The following is a 13344-nucleotide window of genomic DNA, read 5'->3' as shown; positions in this document are numbered from 1 at the left end:
TCACCATTTTTCAGATTTTTTCAAAACGTGGTTTTCACAGAGTTTTCTTTGGATGTTTGGTTCCCAAAAATCATCAACCTGAGAGCTTACGGTGCCGGCCCATTCCAAAGACCTGAAACGGGCTCCTGGCCGTACATATCACTGGATCGACCCGGCCCGGCCCGGCCCGCACCATACCTTGTCACATCTCCCACTTCGCGTGGCAGTCGTCAAACCAAGTCTCGCACGCCATCTTGGCAAGCACTCTCTCCTCCCCCACCGCGCCGCCGAGCTCCGCCTCCGGCCGACGCAAGCAGCCCACCTCGGACGAATTCTTCTTCCCCTACCCTCGTATCTACCGGGATGGCGTCGGGTGGAGATCTCCCATCCGGGTTCGCTGGTGAGCCATGCCCTTCCTTGCTTGGATTACCTGTTCTACTCTGCTCCGATCTCTCCTCCGCGGCGAGCGATCGAGCCCAATCTCGATTCCTGGACTAGCATCGCCGTGATTTAGTGACGGATTTGTGTGCTCTGCCGCGGAGTACCGGTCTAAGTACGCCCACCCATGCCTCGATTCGGTTCGTTTTCTTCTTAAGCGCGCGCGTGCAGGATCGAAATCTTAGTGAGGGTGTCTCGTACCCTAAATCACTAACGCTAGCAGTTTCGATTCCCACAAAATTGGAGCCTCGTTAAGTCCGCCCCTGCACGCGGAGCAATGGCCAAGTTAATTGATGATAAGGAAATAAATGCCTGGCAACTGTTTGACGATAAGGGAATGTTTCGTCCAACTGATTCTCCTACTCATATCTTCCCCTGTTGTGCTATTATTTGTTTTTGTTTTAGAGAATTCCTGTTAGGCGGTTTGTTGTATACAATTCCTGTTAGGCTGTTATTACTCTCGTGTGTGATGCGTTGTAGAAGCACGGCTAGTTTGTTGTGAATGGAACCAAAGACCAAGATGCTTGATGCCATGTTAGTTCTTTCACCCTGTATCCTCATGCTGGCAAGCAAGAAAGATGCAGGTGTACAGAAGGCTCAGTTTCATTTGACAATTTTGCCTACATCTGACTGACATTGTTGATGTAGGTTGGAGTTTGTTTATTTAACTGCCTGCCATCTGGTGTAGTTGGTACAGATGAAACATTGCGTTCTCGTAAATAAATCTCAGAACTATGCAGAATTGATAACAGTGCTTCTGCTCAACTTCTTTACTATGTCATGTACGCTTCTGTTCTGAACCACTTCTTTTGCAGATGAGAGCAAAAGTAAAAAAACAGAAGGATCATCCAACGAAGGTCAAGGGGTTCCTCCAGCTGCTGCTGCAGGCTTGTCGGGTCCTTTCGATTTTTCTTCTATGCAAAGTTTGCTCAATGTACGCCCCCAACCCCACTCACTCACCCTAACACAATCATAATAAGTCTTGTACATGCTGACTATCCTATTGATTTTCATCATTTAAATATGCACTTGCTGGGTATTATTAATGTGTTCTTTTTTGATTTTACATAATTCTGCCTGTGGCAGATCCATTGATACTTGCACCTTTAACTTTTCAATTGAGAAATATTTTTGACTTCAACTAAATGAATTCTGGTTTCCAGGATCCGTCTATAAAGGAGATGGCGGATCAGATTGCAAGGGACCCTGCATTCAATCAGATGGCTGAGCAGCTACAGAAAGGTGCTCAGACTGCAGGAGAACAGGGCATGCCTCCATTGGATCCTCATCAATACATGGAAACAATGCAAAGGGTCATGGAAAACCCTCAGTTTATGACAATGGCAGAGCGCCTCGGGACTGCTCTTATGCAGGTACCATCTACTTTGCCCAAAGGACTCCCCTGGATTTTGTTTTCTGCTGTTTATTTTGCTGGCAATGACCTAATTGTCTTACCAACTTAATTGGCTTAGGATCCTGCTATGTCCAGTATGCTGGAAAATTTGACTAGTCCATCACATAAGGAGGAGCTTGAAGAGCGCATGTCTCGGATTAAGGACGATCCAGCCTTGAAGCCAATTCTTGATGAGTTAGAGAATGGTGGTCCTGCTGCAATGATAAAGTAGGGTATATTTTCTAGTGATATATCATATTAGACTGTATACAACTTGCTTGATGTGCTTTTCATTTGCTCATGTAGGTACTGGAATGACCCTGAAACTCTTCAAAAGATTGGCCAGGCAATGGGAACTACGATGCCATTTAGCACTGTCTCTACTGCTGAACCTTCTGGTACTGAAGAAACTGAAGAAGAAGGTGAAGATGAAGACGAGTCCATTGTCCACCACACTGCCAGTGTTGGTGACGGTGAGGTAATGGCGCTAACAGTAGAACTGCGGATTTGAATTTCCATTCTGTTTTGAGCTGATATATAATTGCATATGTTTATATGCCGTGTTGGTGTTACACTATAATTTGCTTAGTCAGTGTCCATTTTGACCATAGTTACTACAGGTTTTACGGTATTGTTTGGGTGGTAGTAATGGAAACAATTTTGCTTTATGACATTGTGCCTGCTTTTCAATACATTACCCAGCCTTATGTTGGTATTTGGAGAAATGACAGACTCTTGGCATGTAGGTTATGCTCAAGAAATTTGCCAGCTTGCAATCTGTGTGCCCTCCATTGCATCTGCCCCGCAGAATCGTTTACTATTCTTGCTACACAGTTCGGCTTTTTGGCCTCTTATGTGGAGCCTGCAATGGCGTGCCCAGTGTTCATGCTTCACATGATCACGAACATAATGTAATTTTAGTAAGATGTATGCAAGGGTCAACTAGAGCAGCTTCATTTACAGTCTTCGTGATGTCCGTTTTCCAAAACAACTTCTCTAGATTTTCAAATATAGCTGCACTGTTATTTCTATTGGATTTGTTATTGCATTGCCGCCTTTATTTACAAAATAAGTCATCCAACAGGGTCTGAAGAAGGCTCTAGATGGTGGAGCAGACAAGGATGAAGAAGACTCTGAGGGAAGAAGGGCCTTGCACTTTGCATGTGGATATGGTGAGGTATGAAGATCTGCTCATTGCTCAACTCTCTTAGCCTATAACAGTAATCCAGTAATTGAACTTGTGATTGACATACTGTTTTTTCTACTTCATTACTACAACAAATGATTAGGCAAGCTAAGAAAAAACATACTATATATTGAGTTGCCGTCCATGGGAGGTTCATGGTAGTTACTCTTTGAGAAGTGCAAATATCTTGTTGTGACCAGTGACCCTAATACTAGTGGAAGCTTTCTAGTTATTGTTCAATAAACAGCTAGACTTGAAATAGTGAGCTTTTTTTGCAGGAGAATAATGAGCCTGTCTAGGGACTGCAGACTTCTGATTTTTAGATCAAGTTATTTTAGCAACCTTTAGACTAGTTATTTTCACAGATTATATGAATTTTATTTTATTTTCTTCTTCTGCTTTGAAGCATATTCCATGGTTTTATTTGATAGAACGGAGAGCTTTATGCTTATTTGTCAGAAGAAAATTAGTTTTGGGCGAGTTGATTCATGAGTAGCCAGTGCCTAGCGACCTCTATAAGTGGTCAAGCTATAGTAATTACTTCTGTGATTTATATTTGTGAGCCATCATCATTAACTTGCCAGGAGCTGGTAATGACCAGTTGGCCAAGGGCCGCCTACTTAGAAATATAACTGGTATATCTGGTACCACTGTATCAAGATTGTAAATCTCCATCTCCAACTGTTTAAATTCTCCCAGTTGATGGTCTTTAGGAAGCCACTTCAAAAACTACACTTGTGAAGGTTATATTCAATGCTGGAAGCCTGGAACACAAAATCAATGAATTGCATTGCCATCATCTGCTGTTGTTTGTAGTCTATGCTACAATTGTGGAATCTAGATTGTGAGTTGGGTCAAATGCCATTAGTAACTGTATGGCCTCCTTGTATATTTGATGTCTGTTAGGTAGTTTAATAATTCAGTGACAAGGAATTGTATGAATTTTGCGTTTCAGTTCAAGTGTGCGGAAATCCTCCTTGAGGCGGGCGCTGCTGTAGATGCCATGGATAAGAACAAGAACACCCCACTGCATTACGCTGCTGGCTATGGCCGGAAAGAGTGTGTGGATCTTCTGTTGAAGCACGGCGCTGCTGTGTAAGTTAAATCCACTCTCCCCTGCCCTTCACAAGGTCTGATCCCTTGATGCTTATTTGACCATCTCCAATGTTCCGCAGCACTCTCCAAAACATGGATGGGAAGACGCCCATCGACGTCGCCAAGCTGAACAACCAGGACGAGGTCCTCAAGCTGCTCGAGAAGGACGTGTTCCTGTAAATCACTTCACTTGGCCCCCATGAAGAGACATGGACGTCATCATGCTTTACATTCCTTGGCATTGGTTTTATATAGTCATACTTGAATCGGCATTTTATTCGTTGTGTAAGAATCTACTACCTGTGGTAGCTAGCCTGCAGGCCGACTGGCTGAGGTTAGAACTGCATGTTACTGTATATGGCGACTTGTGTATCGTCCGCTTTGTTTCTGTTGATTTCACTAGAGTAATCCAAGACTGTAAGATTATTTTTTGTGTTGCGCAGAGTTTGAAGATGGTATGCGTGCCGTTTACTGGAAAGATAAACTGCGATTTGAAACCCTGAATCTACCCAGTCAAATCCATGGCAATAAAATGGATACTGGATGCAATCTCTTCCACCCCATGAAAAAGCCGTTTGAACCTTGGGGATCGGGTTTTTGGTGTAGCATTACAGGGAGAAATTGCATTCACCTCCCAACAGAACTGCTCTAGTGTCGTCGGCTCCCCTGTCTCCACGACGGTGTGTTAAAAAGTGCCTCGATCATTGCTAATCTAATCGTGCATTTGAGCCATGCCTGGTTATGTTGATATAAATAGATTAGCAAGAGATTAATTGTGTGAATAACCAGCAACACTATGAGACGAGCTGACGTTGCGCTGGTGGGAAAGGAGGACTCGGCTCCCCTGACGTACTGCAGGGCGCAGTTGGGTCACTGACAGGTGGGCCAACTTGCTTTCGGGCCCACCTGTCAGTGGCCCAACTGCGCCCTGCAGTACGTCAGAGGAGCCTCGTCCGGGAAAGGAACCCATGCTGCGCATTCAATTTCCTCTAGATCTGTGCAAAATGTTAGGTTAGTGTGAATGCTAGGGAACCGTTCTCCCTTGCAAGTTGCAACTGAGTCCAAAAGTCTTTCTCTAATTTCTGAATTGTCTGGCTTCACTGTTGAACATTAGGAACCTGCCCCTATTATTGAAGTTATCGAGTGTACTACAACTTCTGTATTTTACTTGATGACTGTTGACCTCATGACAGGTTCCAAGTCAGGCACCCTTATTTAAAATGTGAGCTTATGCAGTCCTGGATGTGAGCTGTATGTGCTTACTCGATGTACTTGCTTTGCTAGACCAGGCAACAGCCATTCTGAGCTCTGAGCTCTTCTGCACAAGATTTTACGAGTCCCAGAAAACAAATTCAAGAAATACTAGCATACGAGAGGAATGGAAGCCACTGTGGTGAGTGTCGCGAAGTCCGTGCTGAATGGAGCACTCGGAAGGGCCAGATCTGCCGCTGCGGATGAGGTTTCTCTGCGGGTTGGCGTCCAGCGCGATCTGGCTTTCATCAACGATGAGTTTGAGATGATGCAGACCTTCCTGATGGCTGCCGACGAAGACCGGGCCCAGAAGAAGTTGGTTAAAACCTGGGTGAAGCAGGTCCGCGATCTAGGCTACGATGCTGAGGATTGCCTCCAAGATTTCGGTGTTCATCTGCAGAAAACTTCTCGGTGGTGCTTCCTCCGCACGCTGCTAGCACGGCGCCGCATTTCCAAGGATATCAAGGTGCTCAAGTCCAGGGTGGAGGATGTGAGCCAGAGAAACTTGCGGTACCGCCTCATTGAGGATTCTACCTCCAAGCCTGCCACCGACACCGAGCGATCTACTAACATCAGCAGGGAAGCAATATTTTGCAGTGATGGTCCAAGGATCACCGTAGTAAAGACGGACGAGCCAAAAGTGGATCTTCGCCGACTGATCACCAGCACAGATGACCAAGCTCTTAGGGTGATCTCGGTCTGGGGCGAATCAGGCGATGATCTGAAGAAACTGTCTGTCATCAGGGAAGTCTATGACAATCAAGAGATCCGCACAAAGTTTGGATGCCGTGCCTGGTTTAAGTTGATGGATCCCTTCAATCCAAACGATTTCCTCCAGTGCTTGCTCAGGCAGTTTTACTGGGCGTCTCTTCAAGAAAATGGGAAGACCCAACAAGGGGCAGCTACAGGGGTTGGTGTTCTGAAGAAGATGGAGATGGTTGCAGCAGATGGCCATCTGATTGACGAGTTTGATCGATATGTGAATGAGAATAGGTACCTGATTGTTATTGATGGCCTGTCTACCATAGTGGAATGGGATTGGATAAAGACATGCTTCCCTGACAAGAAGAACGGAAGCCGAATTATAGTATCCATGGAGCAAGTAGAAATTGCAAGGCTATGTACAGGGCACTCGGCCCAAGTAGCCAAGCTGGAGTTATTGTCATCACGCCAGCGTGCTGTATCTCTTCTATGACAAGGTAATATTACTATAGTTCTGATACAACCACTCATGAAACAAGAAACATGTTATATATTGCTAACTGAAAGTATTTCCATTCCTTTTATTAAATTGGGTAAATATAATTTGTCTCCTTATGGTTTACAAGCATTGCATGAGGAGACTGTCCTGATGTCCTGGTAATTAATGTATCCTGCTCTTCCTAAAAGGAATTTTAAATCTTGATATATGATTAAACTTGTAATCTCCATCGAAAATTTTCTACTTCCGTGTGAATATGCCTTTTAACTTAAAGTCCTTTGGTTAGCCCTCTTTTCATTTCTTTTAGTGACAATGACAGCCGATTTGGTCGCAAAATTATTAACACCTTTCTTATTGTACTCCAGCCCGAGTCTAGTTCAAACAATGTCACCAGTGCCGATAGCATCCAGGTGGTAGTCACCGACCACATAGTGGAGGAGGATCAACCTGTAAGCATGTGCGGGACCAGTTCGCATGACCTCTTCCCTGAGAAGGACTCCAACACAGCTACTGGAAAGAGCCTTACTCGCAACTGGACAATGAAGGCGGCTTTGGAGCAACATCAACTAGTCGGGCGAGAGGGAGCAATGTCTGAAGTCATTAAACTAATTCGTGAAGAGGGTGATCGTTTACATGTTATCTCCGTGTGGGGAATGGGTGGCATGGGGAAAACCACCCTTGTTAGAAGTGTCTACGGAAGCGAAGAGCTTAGTGGCATGTTTCAGAAGAGAGCTTGGGTTACCATATTGCATCCTTTCAACCGTGAGCAGTTCTTTAGGAGCTTAGCCATGCAATTACACTCAGATGATACCGGAAAGGACGTTAGCTTGATGGGAGATGGCACTGAAAAAAGGTTGCAAGTGATGGAAATTGCGGATTTGATAAAAGAGACATTCCGGCTTTTAGACAGGCTAACGTACCTCATTGTTCTCGATGACCTGTCGTCCAACACAGAATGGGATTCAATAATACCGCATTTCCCTAAGGATGAGATGACCAGTCGGATCATAATCACCACAAGGGAAGCAAGTGTTGCTAGCCGTTGTTCCAAGAAATACAAGCTGAGATCTCTAGGGGATGATGCCGCACTAGACCTCTTCAAAAAGAAGGTATGAATGGGCACAATTTTTTTTCTGGAAAGATGCATGGGTACAAATGAGATCCCTGCTTCTTCCTTTTGGTTTGAAGTTTATGTTCCGGCATCATGGCAAAAACTGCACTCCTCAGCCATGTTATCACAGGTTAGATGTAACTTCAAATGTGATAACAATGAAACATAACAATAGCAAAACTTACCACCATGATGTACCACTAGAAAAAATACCAAGGAAAACTAGGGATATAGGCATAGCACATGTAAAATTATTTACATTTCAGAATGTAAACACCAAATTTGTCTGTGATATCAGAAACTAGAAAATGTCAACTAGTATGTACTGAGCATGTTAAAAGTGCATGATGGGCTAGTGATCTTTGTTGGGGATGGATAGAAACAATGGGATGGACCAATTCATCGACATGGCAAATACGCGCATCCCAACTCGCCTCGCCTTGTAGTGAACTTTGAGGATAGTTTCAACCAACAGGAAGCACCGGAATAAACAAAACATGATTTAAGTGGAAAACCTCCTCAACATTTTTTTTTTTGAAAAAGGAGGATAACCTCCGTCCTCTGCATCAGAATGATGCATGCAGCCATATTATTAAACAAAGTGCGGAACAAAGTCTGAGGTTCAAATCTGGCTCACAAACTGAGCTTAACAAAACAGGAAAATAAAAGATGCCACAGCCGGCGAAGATAGCAACAGGCTACAATGCCTATACACCTAGCCTATTATTAGCTCGCCATCCAAATCGGTTGAAGTGAAGATAACCCGTGCTACCGTCTCCCACTGGTTGCACCCAGTAACCAAAAGCTCCCTGGAGTCCGCATGAGTGAGTAACGACCACGTACGGATCCAAGCAGTGGCTCTGTAAATAACCTACAAAAAGTTGATAAAGTTTTTCTGGTTAAAGATCATATCATTTATGTTGTTCCATATAGCCCAAAGTAGTGCACATATCCCTATCCGAATATGTCTCGTCATATTTGGTTCCACTCCATCTAGCCACGTTCCAAATAACATGTTAATGCAAGTTGGAGGGCTAACGTTGAAGGCTATATGTATTGTGTGCTATAGTAGTTTGCCAACGGGCACTCGAGAAAGAGGTGTTGTATAGTTTCATCCTGGTCACAAAAACAACATCTGGAGCTACCTACCCACCTTCGTTTTACCAGGTTATCTTTCGTCAAAATAACTCCCTTGTGGACAAACCACATGAAGATTTTAATTCTAAGCAGAACTTTAATCTTCCAGATATGAAGGGATCCCGAAATTGGCCCAGAGTCAATTAAATCCAAATACATTGATTTCACTGAAAAACTACCAGTCGTAGATAATTTCCAGTGTATGGTGTTTGTCTGGTCAGAGAGTTGAACCTCCATCAACCTGCGGACCAGATGAAGCCACGAGTTCCAACGTTCCCCCACCAGAGACCTCCTGAATTGGATATTAAGGGGGACCGACTGTATTACTGTAGCAACATAATCTTCCTTACGTTGTACAATATTATATAGAGTGGGATATTGTAAAGCCAGGGGCGTCTCCTCTAACCATGCATCTTCCCAGAATCTAGTCGTATTACCGTTACCAACGATGAATTTTACCCTCATCATTATCAACCCTTTCCAGAACGACGAGTCATTGGGCCTTACAGTTACCTGGGCCAAAGTCTTAGATTGGAGATACTTATTCTGCAGAATTTGAATCCATGTACCCTCAGTCTCGGTAGATAATCTGAATAACCATTTAGAGAGAAGGCATTTATTCCTAACTTCTAAGTTCTCTATCCCTAACAACGGCGCGTCATGATTAAAGCTCATTGTCGCCTTTGTGCCTCCATCTTACTGGAGCAACCTTGTTGAAACCCAGGAGTTTGGAGAAGCAGCGACTAGGAAGTCATCGATACAGGCCATGGGACGCTGGCGACCACGATCCGGATAGATCGTCGTCGCGGGAAGCTAGCACTGAGGAGGGATAGAAGATAATCCCAACTCTGGAAAGAAGGAGGAGGGGACAAAAACCTCGCAAGTTCTACAACGGAGCCTTATCTGGCTAAGCTTCATCAGACAGAGATGGAGATGGAGCTGGAGAACAAAAACACGCCGCAATGCCATCCCCTCTGCAGGCCACCACCAACGTAGACAAACTCTAATTATGCCAGGTCGAATGCCCGACGATCGACACCATCCTCCGACTCGTTGACGCCACTCCGAGGAAAGACATCGACATGGGGAAAGCCAAGGAATCATTATTCTCATCGCCGCCGCCACCCCAACTTCATCAGCGACGAAGAACTTGAAGACCCTACAGGACATGGACTGGACACATAGATCTGTGGTCCGCCCACCCTCCTGCCGCGGGGAACCCGCTGGCGGGAGGAGGGCAGTGGCATGGGGAACACGCTGGCGGGTCGAGGGGAAGTGCTAGACACCTCCTTTTCACCAAACCCTAGAAAAACCAACGGCATACGAGCCCTTGCATATTGTATAGAATTATAAATAGTTAGATCAGATACAAAAAACATGTTAGATTTGTCACAAATACTTTCATCATGTTATTATTATTTTGCCTTGTGACCATGAGGTCACGGGTTCAAGTCCTGGAAACAGCCTCTTACAGAAATGTAGGGAAAGGCTGCGTACAATAGACCCAAAGTGGTCGGACCCTTCCCCAAACCCTGCGCAAGCGGGAGCTACATGCACTGGGGCTGCCCCTTTTGAAGGGGAGCCTTGACGCAGTGGTAAAGCTGCTGCCTTGTGACCATGAGGTCATGGGTTCAAGTCCTGGAAACAGCCTCTTACAGAAATGTAGGGAAAGGCTGCGTACTATAGACCCAAAGTGGTCGGACCCTTCCCTGGACCCTGCGCAAGCGGGAGCTACATGCACCAGGTTGCCCTTTTTTTTTAACTATGTTACAATAGAAATAGTCAAAGTCCACATGTTTTGTGAAACCAGAACCTGGAGGGAATAAGATGCTAATTTGAATTTCCTAGAATAAGAAATAACTGAAGGTTCTCCTTGAGCTCTTTCTACATGTACTTTGTCTCCATGCACTTTGATCATGTTTTTTTCATCTGAATAAAACCAACATCGCCTCAGTTAAAAAAATGATGTATTGCGGCTACAGTTTGTAGTAATTCATGCTAATCTTTGATTTATTGTTTATATTTAATTGACCATATGTGGCTTGAATAACTCTTAGACTTTTTGTGATTAAAGAATTTAACAGATGCAAAGAGCCTACAGCCTAGAACTGTATACAGTTCCCGTGCATCAAGTACTCACTTTCTTGAATCATGTTTCAGGTGTTTAGTGGTACTGAAATGGTTGATTTAACCGGTACCATGAGGGATCAGGCAGAACTTATTCTTAAAAAGTGTGATGGGCTTCCCCTTGCCATTGCCACTATAGGTGGCTTTCTAGCAACCAAACCCAAAACAAGTTTGGAATGGAGGAAACTGAATGATCATATCAGTGTGGAGTTGGAGAACAATCCAGAACTTGAAATGATAAAGACAGTCCTTATGTCAAGTTATGATGGTTTACCATATCATCTCAAGTCTTGCCTTCTGTATTTCTCAATTTTTCCGGAAGACAAAAACGTTAGACATGGACGGCTAATAAGGCGGTGGATTGCTGAGGGTTACTCAAAGGAAATGAGAACCAAAACTGCCGAGGAAGTAGCCGAGGAATACTTTACTGATATTATTAACAGGAGCATGGTGCAACAACTGAAAACTAGAGCTCCTTACACTGGGAAAATTACTGATTCCTGCCAAGTTCATGATCTAATGCGTGAAATATGTATCTCAAAGTCAGACGAGGAGAACCTTGTTTTTGTACTGGATGAGCATTGCACCTTGCAACCTACAGATAAAATACGGCACCTTGTTGTGCGCGGTAGTTGGAGCAGAGACCAAAAGAAGAAAGTGTTGGGAAGTGTATTGGACGTGTCCCACATTCGATCCCTGACTGTATTTGGAGAGTGGAAATCTTTTTTCATTTCTAAGAAAATGAGATTGCTTCGGGTGCTTGACTTAGAAGACACCGAAAATCTGCGGGATCACGACCTTGCGCCAATTGGGAAGCTTCACCACCTGAAGTACCTATCTTTAAGAGGTTGCTTATATATATACCATCTCCCAGATTCATTTGGTAATCTGTCAGAGCTGGAGACACTGGATATAAGAAGTACATTTGTGGTCACATTGCCAGCAAGCATCACAAAGCTCTCAAAGTTAAAATACTTCCGTGCCGGTCTCGTACCTACAGATGATGTGCTTCCCAGCAGTTATGTCAGAGAAATTGATCAGCCCTTGAAGGAGTTTGGCTTAGCAGCTTACAAGAGCTACGTACAGAAAAAATCCATTCATGACTTGGATGCAGTACCATATCTCTTCTTTCAGGCCCGTATCTGGTTGCGAGGGTGGGATGAGCATGGCATGAAAGTGCCCAGAGGGATTGGGAGAATGAAGGCCCTGCACACACTGGGTGTTGTCAACATTGCACGGGCGAGGGCCATGCCAAAGGAGCTGAAGAAGCTTACTTGGTTGCGTAAGCTTGGAGTGACTGGCATCAACAAGAAAAACTACAAGGAGCTCTGCTCTGCTATCGTCAATCATGGCCGCTTGCTGTCCTTGTCGATGCGCGCCGAGGGTGAGCCTGGCTTAGAAGGATGTCTGGATGACTTGTCCCCTCCTCCAGATAGCCTCCAAAGCCTTAAGTTGTATGGCTATCTGGTCAAATTGCCTACATGGATCGAACAGCTTCAGATGCTAACCAAGTTAACTCTACGGAGTACCCAACTGGAGTATCATGCCATATTAGTACTTGCGAAGCTCCCAAATCTTGCCATTCTGCGTCTTTGTGATGGTTCGTTTAGGTGGGCTGAACTCAACTTCCATTTCTGCCCTGAGAGCTTTAAAAGTCTGACGGCATTGGAGCTTGAATTTCTACCTGGCCTCAACTCGGTTGAGTTTGAACAAAATGCAATGCCTAATCTTGAGCTGATACGGGTACTCCATTGTTTTTATGGAGGTGCCGATGGGTTTTCCGGGATACAATTTCTGTCAGGTCTCAAGGAAGTTTCACTCAAGGGTCACAAGGGCGACTTCAATGAAAAATTCAAGAAAGACTTGCGGGAACAACTGTCCAAGAATTCTAACAAGCCAAATCTGAAGATGGAGGACATGGCGAAATGGCTCTCGGCTGCACCTGCTCCCGCTCTTATCTTGAACAGTAAATTCGAAACAAACAATTAGAATTGTCAAAAAGAATCCCCAAAACATACATATTAATGCTTGAATCATGTATATTTTCCGACTTTTCATGGGAAAAAAAAAATCATTTTTTGCGCCATCTGCACACAAAAAAGAAACAATTCAGTGCGGACAATTTTATTGTTAATTACTCATAATGTCTTGTTGAAGGCTTATGCCATTACTTCATTACTTGGGTCTGTCTGCCTGCTCTTTACTCGATGGCATTTGATGACTTTTGGTTGCTTTAGACATTTTGCAAACATTGAAGTGCACCAGGTCCAACATCTGAGAGGAGGTAAACTTTTGAAAACAACCCTATGCTGCTTTTTAGGATGCAATCTGAAAATTTATTTACGTGAACACCTTTCAAAAGATTCTTCTTCACTAGCATTTTCATTCCCTTGTCGCTCATGTGCCCAGGTCTCATGCGTCACATA

General features: G+C 44.2%; 1 protein-coding gene and 1 pseudogene across 1 annotated transcript; both read left to right on the top strand.

Moving 5' to 3' along the window:
- Positions 1-213: 213 nt before the first annotated feature.
- LOC119328746 (ankyrin repeat domain-containing protein 2A-like) lies at positions 214-4542 on the top strand. The gene is made up of 8 exons (XM_037601722.1): positions 214-379; positions 1233-1351; positions 1581-1790; positions 1890-2038; positions 2117-2288; positions 2895-2987; positions 3952-4091; positions 4172-4542. The coding sequence occupies exons 1-8, from the start codon at positions 343-345 to the stop codon at positions 4269-4271; spliced, it is 1020 nt and encodes a 339-aa protein (XP_037457619.1). The 5' UTR covers positions 214-342; the 3' UTR covers positions 4272-4542.
- An 817-nt stretch (positions 4543-5359) lies between these two features.
- Positions 5360-13025, top strand: LOC119333528 (annotated as a pseudogene).
- The last annotated feature ends 319 nt before the right edge of the window (positions 13026-13344 follow it).

Source organism: Triticum dicoccoides, chromosome 7A (genome assembly GCF_002162155.2).
Source record: "Triticum dicoccoides isolate Atlit2015 ecotype Zavitan chromosome 7A, WEW_v2.0, whole genome shotgun sequence".
In the NCBI taxonomy this organism is placed as follows: domain Eukaryota; kingdom Viridiplantae; phylum Streptophyta; class Magnoliopsida; order Poales; family Poaceae; genus Triticum; species Triticum dicoccoides.
The sequence above is the reverse complement of the archived record's forward strand: the minus strand, read 5'-3'. Positions and strand labels throughout refer to the sequence as shown.

What these genes read in the sequence shown, in the direction of transcription:
- LOC119328746 (XM_037601722.1), top strand. Translation starts at nt 343, where the DNA reads ATGGCGTCGGGTGGAGATCTCCCATCCGGGTTCGCTG. An exon ending in TCTCCCATCCGGGTTCGCTG is followed by an intron (nt 380 to 1,232) that starts GTGAGCCATGCC and finishes CTTCTTTTGCAG; the next exon opens with ATGAGAGCAAAAGTAAAAAA. An exon ending in CTATGCAAAGTTTGCTCAAT is followed by an intron (nt 1,352 to 1,580) that starts GTACGCCCCCAA and finishes TCTGGTTTCCAG; the next exon opens with GATCCGTCTATAAAGGAGAT.